This window comes from Aythya fuligula, chromosome 8, assembly GCF_009819795.1.
Source record: "Aythya fuligula isolate bAytFul2 chromosome 8, bAytFul2.pri, whole genome shotgun sequence".
NCBI lineage: Eukaryota > Metazoa > Chordata > Aves > Anseriformes > Anatidae > Aythya > Aythya fuligula.
The window spans coordinates 26,324,980-26,339,994 of NC_045566.1; the positions used below are offsets into that span (position 1 = coordinate 26,324,980).

Below are 15,015 nucleotides of genomic sequence, written 5' to 3' on the forward strand. Positions count from 1 at the left end.
TGCCGGGGACTACCAGGAGGTACACTTAAATAAGTAGCAAGAAAATGCAATCGGTTATATATTAATTACCCACTTTCATGAAAAAAAAAAAAAAAAAATCCGATTTCTTCCTTAAGTAGTTTACCCTATTTCTCTACAATGAAGTTACACTAACAACCAAGTATTTCTACTATAGCAAAAGTGCTTGAACAGGAGTGGTTTGTAGGCGATAAAGGTGAAACTAAGTTTTCTTTTTGAAAAGTTCATTACTGTTTACAAACAAAACCTGTCTATACATTCATAACAGACCTCCAGTGACCATCCTGAGGATTAGGAAATCTCAGCAGAAGCTTTTATGTAAACTAAAAGGGGGGAGCTTCATGGCTTGTTTTCAGAGACTCATCTGCCACGTTTTTTTTATTCCTTTCGCGCAAAAGGTGTCCTTTACAAAGATCTTAACTTAGTATAATGACATAAAAATTACAAGGTGTGGTGGTTCCACTTGAGTGGGCAGCTGAGCTCCACCACAGCCACTCTCTCACTCCCCCTCCTCAAAGAGGAATGGGGAGAAAATATGTGAAAAGGGCTCAAAGGTTGAGATAAGGATGAGAAAATCACTCAGTAATTATTGTAACGGGCAAAACAGACTCGGCATAAGGAGATAGTAAGATTTATTGCCTATTACTAACAAGCAAGAGAAGTGAGAAACAAAGGAAAGAAACCAAAAGCACCTTCCCCCCCCATCCACTCTCTTCCACCTCCTCCCCCTGAGTGGCGCAGGGGAACGGGGGAATGGGGGTTATGGTCAGTCTACAGCACTTCTTCTCTGCCACTTCTTCTCGGTCACTCTCGTCCCCTGTGCTGTGGGGTCCCACCCACGGGATGCAGTCCTTGATGAACTGATCCGGCGTGGGCTTCCCACAGGCAGCAGCTCTTCCAGAACTGCTCCAGATATGGGTCCGTACCACGGGGTCCATCCCTCAGGAGAAAACTGCTCCAACCTGGCTCCCCTACAGGCAGCAGCTCCTGCCAGATCACCTGCTCCTGCGTGGGCTCCTCTCCATGGGCTACAGGTCCGGCCCGGAATCTGCTCCGGCAGGGGTCTTCCACAGGCGGCAGCCTCTGTCGGTGCAGGGCCACCTGCTCCACCGTGGTCTCCTCCACGGGCTGCAGCGTGGAACCCTGCTCCACCGTGGCACTCCATGGGCTGCAGGGGGACATCCTGCTTCACCATGGGCCTCACCACAGGCTGCAGGGGACTTCTGCTCCGGCACCTGGAGCACCTCTCCCCCTCCTTCTGCACTGACCTTGGCGCCTGCAAGGCTGTTCCTCACTCCTCTCACTCTCCCGGCTGCTGTGTGGCGCAGCGTTTTTTTCCCTGTCTTAAATATGCTCTCACAGAGGCGCAAAACAACATCGCTTATTGGCTCAGCTCTGGAAAACAATGGGGCCCTTACCAAACATGGGGCAGCTTCTAGATCCTTCTCACAGAAACCACCCCTATGGCCCCCTGCTACCAAAACCTTGCCACGTAAACCCACTACACAAGGAGAATGTTTCTTAGGAAGTCTGAAGTGATCACTTAGAAATATTAGAACAAGATGAACAGTATCTTCTCCATTTATGCTTTAAGACAAAAGACTACTGGTTTTGAAAAAAAAAGGCTTATACAAAATAGTTTAATTAGGCACTACTTCTGTTACAACCCAGTATTTTGTATTTCAAAATAATGATGTGATTAAGGAGACATTGGGGAGGCAGGGACAATCCCCAGATAAGGAAGCGGCAGACAGACAGAGAAACAGATGTAAGGACTATAAATCTCGAAACAGAACATTGGAATTCATGATAAAGATACAACAAACAGAAGAATCAGCAAAAGCCAGCTCTTGCAATTAAGAAATGTGCCAACTCAGCAGAATCCTGACCAAAGGTGAAAAGTACACTGTGAGGAAGACTCGGGGTCTTCCTCCCAAAGACCACTGCTCACGTCCCGAAGACCCCTGCCCACAATTCTTGGGAGGCTCTACGCGGGCACAAGGTGCCAAAAGGCTAATTAGCATGAGAAGCGAGGGAAGGCAGGGATAGGTGATGAATATGTATAGGCGCTTGTAGAATATTGATTGTAAAAATTCAAGACTGCTTTCTGCTTTGGGTATGCACGATAGGTGGAGAGATCCCCCATGCACCCAGCGCTGCAATAAAGAATATACCACTTAAAGGAATTTCGGCTTCGATCTTTGAATCAATGTAAAAATTAGACTCCTTAAAAATGAATATGTAAATTCCTTTTAAAAAGGCAATATACAAGACATCATAATTCTATGTTTATTTTTTGCCACACTTCCATTATAATTACAAATATACTTATGTCTTTGTTACCTCTGAGAATTATTTTTGTCATGTTTCCTAATGATGTCCATAATATTATCTCCTGTTACAAGACTATTCTGTAACTGTTTAAGTCTTTGTTGTTCCCTCCTCTTTTGGTCATGAAGATATGGGGAATTAAGCAGCTGTGGGGGAAGAATGGTGCCTGTTGGTTTTACTCTCTTCACAACATCCCAAAAGAGTTTCTTGCTGTTGTTATTGATAAAAGTTATTGCAGTTCCACTGTGACCCAGCCGCCCTGCTCTTCCAACCTGAAAAAGCAAAAACTCAGTTTAAGTTATCAATATCAAATGGATTTCCTTCATACCTCCTTTATTTCCTATTGTAAAACAGGTTTAGGTGCAAACGTTAGTTGCTGAAAAAGGCCAAATTTCTTTATCTCATCCCCAAAACACAAAGATTTGATACACTCACTTCCTAAATTCAGAACATCTGAAGCTTTAATTGAAATGCACCTAAAATTATCACTTGCTTATGGGGCTTACCAGAAGTCCAATGTTGATACTGAGATTCATGATACAGCCTATATAGGCAATCATACGCTTATAGTAAATGTCACACACCTGTACATCAAGTAGGATATGTACAAATATTACCATTAAAAAAAAAAAAAAACTTTTCTTTCAATGTTCTCATGACTTAAAGTTATTTCTTAGTATTATCCAAAGTGCTTTAAAATTTAGAGAAGAATCTAAGATTCTTTATTTACGAGAAGAAATAGGATTGTAGTACTGGCATAATTCTGATGTGAGGAAAGACCATTTTTATTTACAACTTGTTTGAAATCTAAACAGAAAGATAATAAAAAGCCAGACAGTAACTGCAGTTAATAACATGGAATACTGTAGATTAGGAGGACTTCTATTCAGAACAGGGATAACTTCCAAGTTAGATCTTGTTGCTCAGGGTGTCGTCCTCCTGAGTTGCCAATGTCTCCAAGGACAGAGTTCCCACAACCACCCTGGGCAATTTGTTCCACTGCCTGACCACTCTCTTTATGAAAACCATCATTCCCTTTCATCAGGTCAGAATCTCTCTTGCAGCAAGTTATTTCTCATCCTTTCACAGTACATCTCCAAGAATAGTCTGTCTCTGTCTCCTCTGTAACCACCCATTACCAAATGGAAAACAGCAATTAAATCTCCCCTTAGCCTTTTCTTCTCCAGCCCACACAAGTACAGCTCCCTCACCACTCTTCATGTATCACGTGCACCACCCCCCTGATTTTGTCTGGATTCGTTCCACTTTGGTTTTGGTTGGCTTTTCTTGTAGTGATGTCCTCAAAACTGTACACAGAGTTATAGAGTACAGTGGCTTCAAGAATGGCAAAAAGAGGGTAGTAATCAGTTCTCATGACCTGCTACTACATATATGTAAATACACACAACTCACAAAACTTATTTTTAAACAGGAAATCCTCAGGCACATAACATACAAAAAATCAGACACAGGAGATACTGGATCAGACAGAGGAGATACTGAGTAAGAAGAGGGAATGAAAAAGAAGTATATTTCCTCTGTTGTATTACATGCATACCCCACACTACAGATCAGCTGCAGCAGGAAGAGGGTTGTTTGGCCTTTCTTCAGACAGACAGTAAAAACATGGTAAACTTTGGTTTCTGCATATGTATACAATTACAAAAGAGAGTACAAATTGGAAAGAATAATGTTGCAAGCAATTGTAAGTAATCTAAGAACAATGTTCTAGCTGTTGGCAACATACAGGAGATGCAAGAACAGTGTTCTGAATTTTTAGTAACTTGCATAAAAACACATAAGACAGTCAAGCCACTGTACTATAAAGACAATCTTGACAATCTTCTGAAGATAAAAATTATCTTTATGTTTGCATCTCAATTTAAATTTCCATAGGTGAATGTCATATTTCAGGATACTTTTCAAATAATGCTTTGACAAATAACTAATACAAGATTTTTGATTTTTACCTGATGTACATATTCATCCATACTTGAAGGCATGTCAAAATTTACTACCAATTTGACATTGACAAGGTCAAGCCCTCGTCCAAGGACTCCAGTACTTACTATTACTTCATATTTTTCTTGAAGCAATCCCTGGCAAGGGAAGAAAAACAAAAATTACTATTTTTTATCTGTATTTCAAACACATCCAATCATAGGCTGTAGTTACTCATAGAGTTGTGGTATAACACCAAGCTCTTACATACAGTTGGAAGAGAAATTCCCTGCAGTAAACACAGGGAAGCAGTAGGGAAAGGCACTGTGGGCTTCTCCTTTAGGAAAACACAAACCTATTTGTGGGATTGGCTTTGCTCAAGGACCCGGGTGCACTTGGTGGTTGATGTAGAAAGATGGGGATATCCAGTGTGTGCCTCAAGGAGACGGGTGAAACTAACCTGTATTCTAAGTTGTATGGTGTAGCAAGACACTGCAGAAGCAACAAAGAGCTAACCTCACAAGGATTTGAGTGAACACAGCAATCCAAGCTGCTTCTCCTGTCCTGAGTGACCACTTGAACAGATGGGGCCTAAGTCACTGCTGGTTCTTACGGACATGTTGGGAATTGAGAGAGGCCCATGGAAATGGAAGACAGTATTTATATATCTGTTAAGGCACAGGGGATAGTGGTGATGAGAATATACAAATCTGTATGTTGGATGTAACGAGGACCAATGATTTTGTTCCATTGTGAAAGAAAGAATAGCCCCCTTTTATTCTTGATTTAAACAGGAGTATCATTTATGAAGAGCTAGAGAGAGACCAAAACCACAATACTAATAAAAAAGCATCAACTAAGGTTAAATGCATCTTCAAATTCCTGTTTCAAAGCAAATAACAAAGGAAATAGTAGTGTCCAGTATTTATTTACATTTAAAATGGTCTCATCTGTAATTTTGCCTGGTCCCATCCATCTTCCTCTTCTCCCCCAGCAATACTGCAGGTTTTACTGCAGAAAAGCAGTAAATTATGATGTAACTCATTCAAATTATGCCACCTTTAAAACTACATTGGCCATTTTAAATCTATCAAAACCATTGTACTATATGAGGCACAAACCTGTAATATGGCTGTTCTTTCCACCTGAGACTTTTCGGAATGCATAGATGTACACTGTAGTCCTGTAATCTTATGAACAGCATCACTCAGCAGATCTGCTCCTAACTTGCAGTCCACAAATACCAACACTGGGGGCTTGAAGAGTTTCTTATCCTGGAAAATAAAACAGTTTATAGAAGGTACTGCAACAGTTTGCTGCTCATCATCAGAAACTTGGATTCAATCTCTACTGATTATCTCTAATAGTAACAACACTTTTAGATGAATAAATATTCTTACATTCTAGATAAGAAGGAAAATGATGCCAGCCATGGAACTACACAAATTTGTACATCATGAACATATAATTATTTGTAAAGTCAGAACCAAAATTTTTCTCAATACATACACTTTTCAGAAGTCTGAAGCCTTCTTTAAAAAAAAAGCTACATGATAATTCTGACTTCCTTTAAGTTTTGAGGTTCAATTAAAAATTCTTATTTATTTCTTGCATAACCTCAGCCACCCTCCCCAAAGTACTCTTAAAATATTCATATGAAATTAAGGTCTGTATTATCCATACATAGAAGATTCAAGAAAAAAAAAAAAAAAGCTTTCACTGTTCTGTTTTTTTTTTCCATGATCTTTAAAATGACAAACCACCCCTATGCCATAAAGCAACTAGGACAGTTTAAGAAAATCCTGTTCCTCCTCTATTCACAGATAACCAGTGCAAATCTTTGAGGTGCCATTCTGTGAATCACAAAAGTATCAAAATTGTCTTTTTTAACTCAGTTCGCTGCAGAAAAGGAGGTGTGAGTGACAGGGCTGGAGTAATTCCTAAAACTGCCACTAAAGTTCTTGCATTGCAGCACTACTGAAATAGTGCAGTTACATGTTCAACATCATTCCACCTCCTCACTACATACCAATCAGAATTAAAGATGAGAACCTAACAGAGCTTTGTAAAGACACACAAGCACTTTTGTAAGTTGTCATGAGGAAAATATTACACTTACATTTAGAATTTCAAACAGTTTCTTCTTTTTAGATGGTTCTTCTACCCACAAAATAATCTGGCGAACATTGGAACATGGCTGATTCTTTTCTCCAACTGTTATTCTTACAAAATTGTGCAGAAGCTGATTTGCTAGGTGTTCAATGCCCACTGGAATTGTGGCTGACACCAGGATGGTTTGATGATCGTGAGAGATGTCTTCCAAAATATCCAGCACTTGCTGCTGGAAACCCATTTTTAACATGGTGTCCACCTGAGTGAAAAACACTAGATCTGTACCAGACTCCTTAATAAAGAGCAAAATCCTGAGCTCAAATTCAAAGAGGAACCGTAATGTGTATGATCAGCATGTAATAATCCAAATGCGGAGTACTTTGAGTTAGAAGAAAAGCTACCATGGGAAAATTAAAAATAACTGGTTCACAATGGTCTAGCAGTATTATCTTAGCTGTCAGGTATGCAAGCCCTCTGTAGCCAAAACAATATACATTGTTCAAATGCATTTAAAATTGTTAAAATGAAATTGTCTCATACATAAGAAATGTATTTTATCTTTATAGCAGGCATTCTTTACGTTTAATCATTTTGACTAGGCACCCACAGTGACTCTTCAAGGACCTCTGCATAGGCAGTACAGCCTTCGTAACTAAAAACTTACTTCATCCACGACAACAATTTTTATGCCATGAAGTTGAACAGAATTTTGCTTTAAGATCTCTAGAAGTCTTCCAGGTGTTGCTATTATAACCTTAAAAAAAAAAAAAGACAGTAACAGGAATTAAAAATTCCCTTAAAGGAGAGATGATCGTCCTAGAAAAACTATAAAGTTACAACACTAAGGTAAGAAGGGCAATAATTGGTGAAATTACTTATGTTCAAATAACTCCAGAAACTTTTATAGATAACTTCATGAATTATGAAGACTTAAAAAGAAATGGATTTTTAGTACTCTAATGGTAATGTCTAAGTACCAGCACTGTAACCTGCATTAAAAAGAACTATTTTTGCTGTAAACTACAACTCTTTGACTAATAAAATGGCATGTTTCAGTCCTTGAAAGTGGAATGTTATGCGCAAATCTTTTTCAAAACCAAAAAGGCTACTGTATGTTTAACGTAAAATGTAAAAAAGCATTATTGTAAAAATTTCAATAGTCAACAATAGTTTTAACACTTTACACTTACTTAGGAAAAACTCCGCATCTTTGTATATATGTCAACAGTAACATTTTTCTTTGCTGTGAATATCATGGAAACACAACTCTCTAAAGGACCTTTCCCCCTGTGGTCCTTACCTTCACACTTTGCTTGAGACGATGAAGCTGCGGTGGCAGTGGTAAACCTCCTACCAGGAGAACCGTCCTCATGTTTGGTAAACCAGCCATCAGTTCTTTAGCTTGTCTCTCTATCTGAATTGCTAATTCTCGTGTCGGTGCCAAAATAAGGGCAGATGGAGTTTCTGCCTAGAAAGGAGGGGGAGGTAGGAAATCTGTTGAACTCAGAATTGCTTTAATTCTTAGGTTAGAAGCTTTCAAGATTACATCTCAGAAAACGAAAATACAAAATATATAGTGCAGATACAATTAGACTGCTAATATCCTTTCTGTGTGATCTGAAGACAGAATATAGAAAGGGATTATACCTGAAACAATATATACCGAGGAAGTCTACCCCTCAATTACTCAACTTCTAAAAACAAAAAATAATGAATAAGTGCACTGTTAGAATAGCTTCCTGACAATAAAAAAGGCCCAGAAACAAAGAAACCTGCTGGGATTTGTTTTGGTTTTGTTTGTTTAGTTTTGTATTTTAGTTACTGCACTGAATTTACAACAGAAATTCAGAATAAATTCCACATGAACTCAAAATACAGGACGTTAGTATTTTTCTGGATCCAGTATTTTTCTGGATCATTATTTGTTTATTTCTGTTCTTCAACTGGAATATCTACAAATGACCAACAGAAGCAGGTTATTCCTTTCTTGCTGCATTATCAGAGAAGCTACATAGTTAAATACTTGTATCCAGAAGAACTTGGTTAAATTAAACACCGCTGCCTAGTCGGAAATAACTGAAAACTCACCACCACACAAAAAAGGCTTCTAAGTAGATGAAGAAAAGACAGGAACCATCAAATATTATCTCATAACCAGATTACCATTATGTTCTTAATGCCTCATCGCTCTGTTACATCAAAATGAAAATTATTTTAAACAAACAAAATCTTTTCTTGCCAAGTACATCAATGCGTATCCCAAAGAGGGAGAATTAAAGAGATCTTGTAGTAAAATACTGATCATTGAGAATCCAATTTTGTGCTTGCCATTATAAGAATATAACTGTCATGCAAATTTTAATGATAATCAGACAGAAGAGGTACTAGAGTATAATACTCCTGTTGATAAATGCTTCTGTATAATCCCTAATGATATATAGTACTTTGAAGATTAAGTTACTTTATTTTTTTTATTTTATATATGTATATATATATTTTAAATGACTTAGACATCTAAACAGTCCAAAACATCTATTAGAATAAGGTATAGAATTTTCAAATATATTCTAATTCATCACTTTTTCAATAAAGCCACTAAAGCAACAGTGAACTAATATACAAGGTACAGAACACCATTTGCTATTATTTTTCATCATAAATTCACATTCTTCTGAAGCAAAGGTTTTCTTAACTCCTTTCTTCCCTCTGATATTACAAGCTCTTTGTAAAACCAGATGATATGGGGAGTTATATTACCCCAAATTACCGTAGTTATTTGATGGTCAGCTAAGACTATTTCAACACAAATTACTCCAAGGAATCACATAAATGTCAAAAATCTTTTTTCAGTCACCTGATGCATTACAATCTTGCAACAACTACTTGCAGAGTAGCTGGAATCATTTTCATTTCCTATTTTAAGTCATTAGGAAGTTTACCTCAAAATGTATTTAGCTTTCTTAACAAGCAGAAACCATCACTAAGTAATATTAATGGAGATGATTTAGCTCCTGACTAAGGTGAAAAAACATTCAAAATCATTAAAAATAATCAACAGACCACTCCACACTCCCCACCCCCCCAAGAACCAATGCTCATGAGTCAAAAGTAAAATAAATAAACGATTTACAATTAAAAAAAAAAATACTGCAATTACATTCTCAATTACACTGAGAATCCTGGAGACAAAGCTGCAAACCACTTTATCTAAATACATGCAGTTTTATTACCTCTTTTAAAACCTTCATAATAACAGGGAGTAGGAAGGCCGCTGTTTTTCCTGAGCCTGTGTCTGCACTAGCCACAATATCCCTCCCTAACAGACCAACAGGGATCATTTGCATTTGGATGGGAGTTGGGACTTCATAACCAGAATTCTTTAAATTGCTGTTTAAAGTTTCAGGAAAACCACAGTGTTCAAACTCTATAATGGGTCTTGGAACTTGCTGGCCCTGGATTGCAATACCTAATTGCAGTTTAAGGTTCTCAACCTGCTCATCTTGCAAGCCTAAAATAAAGGAGTGATCTTTGTAGAAATAAGGGGTATTAAGCAGGTCAGCTTCTGCTTGAGATTCTGCTTTTGTGGGCTGATCAGATTTCAGCTTTTTCTCCTTCTCTTGAATTTGCAGAAGGTGTTTGGCTTTACACTCCAGGCTACAAATATCTTCATCCGTTTTATCGCAGATATACTCTCCGTATCGACCACAGACAACACATACAGGTTCTCCAGGCTCTGCCCAACGCTGGGATTTGCTGAAGGATTTGATGGGCTCTTCCAAAGAGCCATCTTCATTGGTGTTTTGGTTGTCCTTTCCCAAAGATGTATTACCCAAAGCAAGATTTGATGGAATAGCTACAGGTTCTGTGCATTCTTGTACAAGTTCATTAGAATCGCATCTTGAAGCAGAAGTTTCTGTTGTAACTGATTTACAGTCTTGGAGCTCAGCATTCTCCTTTAACAAAGGTTCTCCAGAAGACAACTTATTTTTCTTAGCTGTACAACTTTTGTCCTCATCAGCACTCCTCTTGACTTTAACAGATCTTGGCAAAAACATGCTTCTGTACAGTGGAAAGAAAATTGTTAGATGTTAGAAACTACTATCATTGAGAAAGGTAAGAAGTTGAAGAAATAAATTTTCAAACCTAGGAACCAACCCTTAATCCTCAACAAGTTGTAGGAGGATAATCCTTTAAATGATTTTGGTCTTTGCCATGTTGATATAATGTAAAGTAATACTTTAAAACAAAATGGAAGCATGGAACAAAACAGAGTTATAGGCTGGGAGAGGAATGGTTGGAGAGCTGCCAGGCAGAGAAGGACCTGGGAGTGATGGTGGATAGTCGGCTGAATATGAGCCAGCAGTGTGCTCAGGTGGCCAAGAAGGCCAACAGCATCCTGGCTTGTATCAGGAACAGTGTGACCAGCAGGGCTAGGGAGGTGATCGTCCCCCTGTACTCAGCTCTGGTGAGGCCGCACCTCGAGTACTGTGTTCAGTTTTGGGCCCCTCGCTACAAGAAGGACATGGAGGTGCTTGAGCGGGTCCAGAGAAGGGCGAAGAAGCTGGTGAGGGGCCTGGAGAACAAGTCCTACGAGGAGCGGCTGAGGGAGCTGGGCTTGTTCAACCTGGAGAAGAGGAGGCTCAGGGGCGACCTTATCGCTCTCTACGGGTACCTTAAAGGAGGCTGTAGCGAGGTGGGGGTTGGTCTGTTCTCCCACGTGCCTGGTGACAGGACGAGGGGGAATGGGCTTAAGTTGCGCCAGGGGAGTTTTAGGTTGGATGTTAGGAAGAACTTCTTCACTGAAAGGGTTGTGAGGCACTGGAACAGGCTGCCCAGGGAAGTGGTGGAGTCACCATCCCTGGAAGTCTTTGGGGGATGTTTAGATGTAGAGCTTAGGGATATGGTTTAGTGGGGACTGTTAGTGTTAGGTCAGAGGTTGGACTCGATGATCTTGAGGTCTCTTCCAACCTAGAAATTCTGTGATTTCTGTGCAAACGTCAGATGCTCTCAGTGATCATTCGGTATAGCACAATCCACAAGCAAAGCACAAAATACTGTAACTTTACTCGGAATGAATCACGCCATGCACACCAATCCGTCAGCGCCTTTGCACACCAGTTTTCTAAAGGCACAGGAAGCCACCCCCGTGTTTACAGAGAGCTTTTTTTTCCCCTGTGCGATTCAAAGCAATTCTGAACGAGGAAGGACCATCAGCGACGCCGGATTAGCTAAAACCGCCGCCCGGGCACACAGGCCGATGCCGGGGGCCTCGGGGATGGCCGCCCCCCGCTCGCTGTGGGACTGGGAGCCAAATTCCCCCCGCTGCCCCCCTCCCGGGCCGCCAGCCGCCCCCCGCCCTGCCCGCACCCCCACCTCCGTGCTGCCAGGGGGAGCCCGCCGCCTCTGCCTCCTTCCTCCTTCCTCCTTCTCCTCCTCCTCCTCCTCCTCCTCCCCGTCACAGCAGCAGCGGCACCGCCTCCCGCCCCGCCGCCCGCCTCCCCTCACAAAATGGCGGCGGGCGGGGCGAACTGAGGGAAGGGAGCGCCGAGGGAGCGGGGAGCGGCCCGCCGGGGGGAGCGGCGTTGGGCCGCTCCGGGGCTGCCTGAGGTGCCGCGGACACACACCGAGTTATTCGCAGAACACATCACTGCGTGTGACAGAGGCGCAAAATACGCTAAATAAATGCCTAGCACGTCTGTTTGCCCACTTAAAACAGGTGCAAGGGCATGACAGAGCTGTTCATATACGGCAATCAAGGAAATGATTTTATTTCAGTACTTATCCTGTTGCTATGTCACGGTGGAGAACACCAGAATTTATCACATTTTGCAGAAGGGCAGCAGCAGCTTTCAGAAAGTTGGTGACCACCACCACTGCCTTCCTGCTATCAGCTGATAAGTGCTGGCAGCCCGTCTGCCAACTTTTGTGGCAGTCAAGTGGACCAGAGGAGCCGGGAACAGGGTTCAAACATGCACACAAAGCTGGGGCAGGCGGGCAGGTGAGGCGCCCCAGCAGCAGCTGGCCCTGGGCTCTGCACCTCTGAGGATCCAGTCACGCTTACACAGCGGCTTGGCCTACGCTACGCTGGATTCCGCTGTGGTGGATTTCTCACAAGAGCAAGGTTAATCTTGTGCATGTGGGAGGGTTTCGTCTGTGAGGGATTTTTAATTAACTGGTACAATTAGAGGACACCAATAAGATACTGGAAAGATTAAATAGGCATTTCTAGAACCGAAAAAGCTGTCAAGACGCTCTTTGCATTCTTCATTGCCTGAAAAAATCTCTACCTTTCCCTAATTCAGCCTCTTTTATTCCTCTTTGTTTGCACTGACTTTTTTCCCTCCCAGAAAGCTTCTAACATGGAGTAATTTCCTGTTCTTACTTCCATTTTTGAGCAGTCCTTTCCAGAAATTCAAAACATCATTTACTAAATAAAGACCAATATTTGAACAATGTTCAATATGCTTCGTATTCTATAAAGACCATATACATATGGGATGTTTTATTTGGGGTATCAGCTATTTCTACTTCTTTGCTAACAGTAGATTTCTGTGACAGAAATGTTAGCCTAACGGAAACAAGTGAATATAAAGAACATTAAAATAACTTTTTATAATAGTAAAATCGCTTGTTTGTTTTGCAGAAAGCTACCATTCTGCCTCAACCTGCCATGAGAGAAAAGTTCTCCCTTCAATTACACCCAAACTCCTAAGACCAGCTAATACCTGCCACACATAGCACAGCTCCTTATTGGTTTTGTTTGTAGTGCATATTCCTGACACTCTGAGCTGCCAAGTGCAGAAGGAATAATGTAGCTGGTGGGTGTATTCCGTGATTCATTTCGGGATGCATGACTTGCAGTTTTTGCTCAACACCGTATTTGTTCCACGAGAACGCTGTTTGGTTAATAATGAATATTTTCTGATTAGGTACTTTTTTTATATCATAATTTTGGAGATGCACATGTTATGTTGCATTTTTAACACCACTGTTATGTAACACACAATTATAAATGTAACACAAATTGGGCTTGTCCAAACAGAAAGCCTGTCTTGACTGTTGTTGATAATACACGTTCTATTCCTCTCACTTTCCCAAGCTTAAAAAAAGAATGCTGAAAAATATAAGAATAGATAACCTTGGCAAATTTCATTCCCCTTCTTCCAGCTCTTGATGCTGCTAATGACATCTAAATAAAATTTTGAACTTCAAGTTTTGTACCTCTAGAGTTCACCAGATTGTACAAAATATGCCCAGATAAGATACTCTTAAAAATCCTATGGGAGTTTTGTATTGGTATCCTTCCTCCTGAAAACTAGTTAGTTCAAACGCTTGCTGAACTAAGTTGGTTTTAAGTCCTGTTAGAAAGCCATTAATAATTAGGACAATCATTTAAGCATACTCTGCACAATTTATCCAGGGATATCTTTATCAAAAAATCTTAAGGTTTCCAGGTCATGTTAAAAAAATAGTACTAGCATCTGGATTTAGTGTAGTCATGTTTTTACTTTTTAAAGCACTAAAAATTTACAATCGCCTTGTCTTAGCAGTGAAATGAGCTTCACACTCTATGCTGCATGTGTTACAGTACAATAGCTGCTACAAAAATTATCATGCGTGGTTACTAGAAATCCATCAAGTATTGTTATTAAAAATCCCTGTCCAAACATACTCCTTATCTAATTAATATGACTCTTCAGAGTAACTTCTTAAACAAATATTAGGAGTTAATGTTATAGCAATGTAATAGAGCACACACAAACCCACACGTGCAAATGAGCTAATGCATACTGACACAGATTTACCACAACAGATAATTTCAATTCATAAATTTATACAATTTTCTGTTGGAATAGTGAAGACGTTCACTACAGACGAAAAGGCAAATAATGAAAACTCATTCAAACACAAATTACCAACATTAAATGATGCCACTTTTTGGTCTATTTTAAATGATACCAAAAAGATTTTTCCATGTTCATTCATGGCTTCCATATCAAATACACAGAAAGCAAGTGTGGCATCTCGGATTCCTGCCCTCAAGTTAATACCAGATACTTTGCCCTACAGTTTCTAACATCTCACAGCCCTTCTATAGAAGAAGTATGAACAGACTTTTTGCATCACTTGTAAACAGTAAATAATTCAGTAACACAAGACTGGATTAAATCAGGAGACTAAAATCCCTCTATTCCCAGGCATGTTCAGAAGAAACAGGTGTTGTGCATAGTAAATCAGAGATGGTATCACAAGCATTTCAAGGAGCTGCTTAGCTGTAGCAGCTCTCCACAGTGATACCTGCCCAGAGCGACCCCTATTAATTAAAACCTCTACCAGAACACAACCTGTAGGCAGCTTTCCAAGAATCTGGCAAGGAAGGTATTCACAAGTTCCTTACAGGGTCTGATTAACAGATAAATACACCTCAAAAGGTACGTGTCCAAAATGTTTTAATACGGTACATTTTAAGTTTTCTTTGTAGCGAAAATACCCTCATGCAAAGTCTGCATCTTCCAAATGGAGTGAACTCCCAGTGTAGGTAAACATCCTGAGAATGAACTGAAATTAGTGTCAAAATAGAGCCTAACACGTCACTCCCTCAAGTGGCAAGTG

The 15,015-nt window shown here is 40.2% G+C and overlaps 1 protein-coding gene across 1 annotated transcript; it reads right to left on the bottom strand.

Annotated features, from left to right (window-relative positions):
• Positions 1–2,248: 2,248 nt before the first annotated feature.
• Positions 2,249–11,833, bottom strand: DDX59 (DEAD-box helicase 59). The gene is made up of 8 exons (XM_032192805.1): positions 11,776–11,833; positions 9,633–10,461; positions 7,703–7,870; positions 7,067–7,156; positions 6,410–6,661; positions 5,412–5,564; positions 4,320–4,448; positions 2,249–2,621 (listed from the first exon to the last, which is right to left on the bottom strand). Exons 2-8 carry the CDS (start codon positions 10,455–10,457, stop codon positions 2,358–2,360), a joined length of 1,881 nt encoding a protein of 626 aa, XP_032048696.1. The 5' UTR covers positions 10,458–10,461; positions 11,776–11,833; the 3' UTR covers positions 2,249–2,357.
• Between the last annotated feature and the right edge of the window lie 3,182 nt (positions 11,834–15,015).

Coding starts and splice junctions, on each gene's coding strand:
- DDX59 (XM_032192805.1), bottom strand. CDS start 10,457: ATGTTTTTGCCAAGATCTGTTAAAGTCAAGAGGAGTGCTGATGAGGAC. Junction 7,871..9,632: donor TTATGAAGGTTTTAAAAGAG/GTAATAAAACTG, acceptor CCTCCTTTCTAG/GCAGAAACTCCATCTGCCCT. Junction 6,662..7,066: donor AAATTGTTGTCGTGGATGAA/GTAAGTTTTTAG, acceptor TTTTTCACTCAG/GTGGACACCATGTTAAAAAT.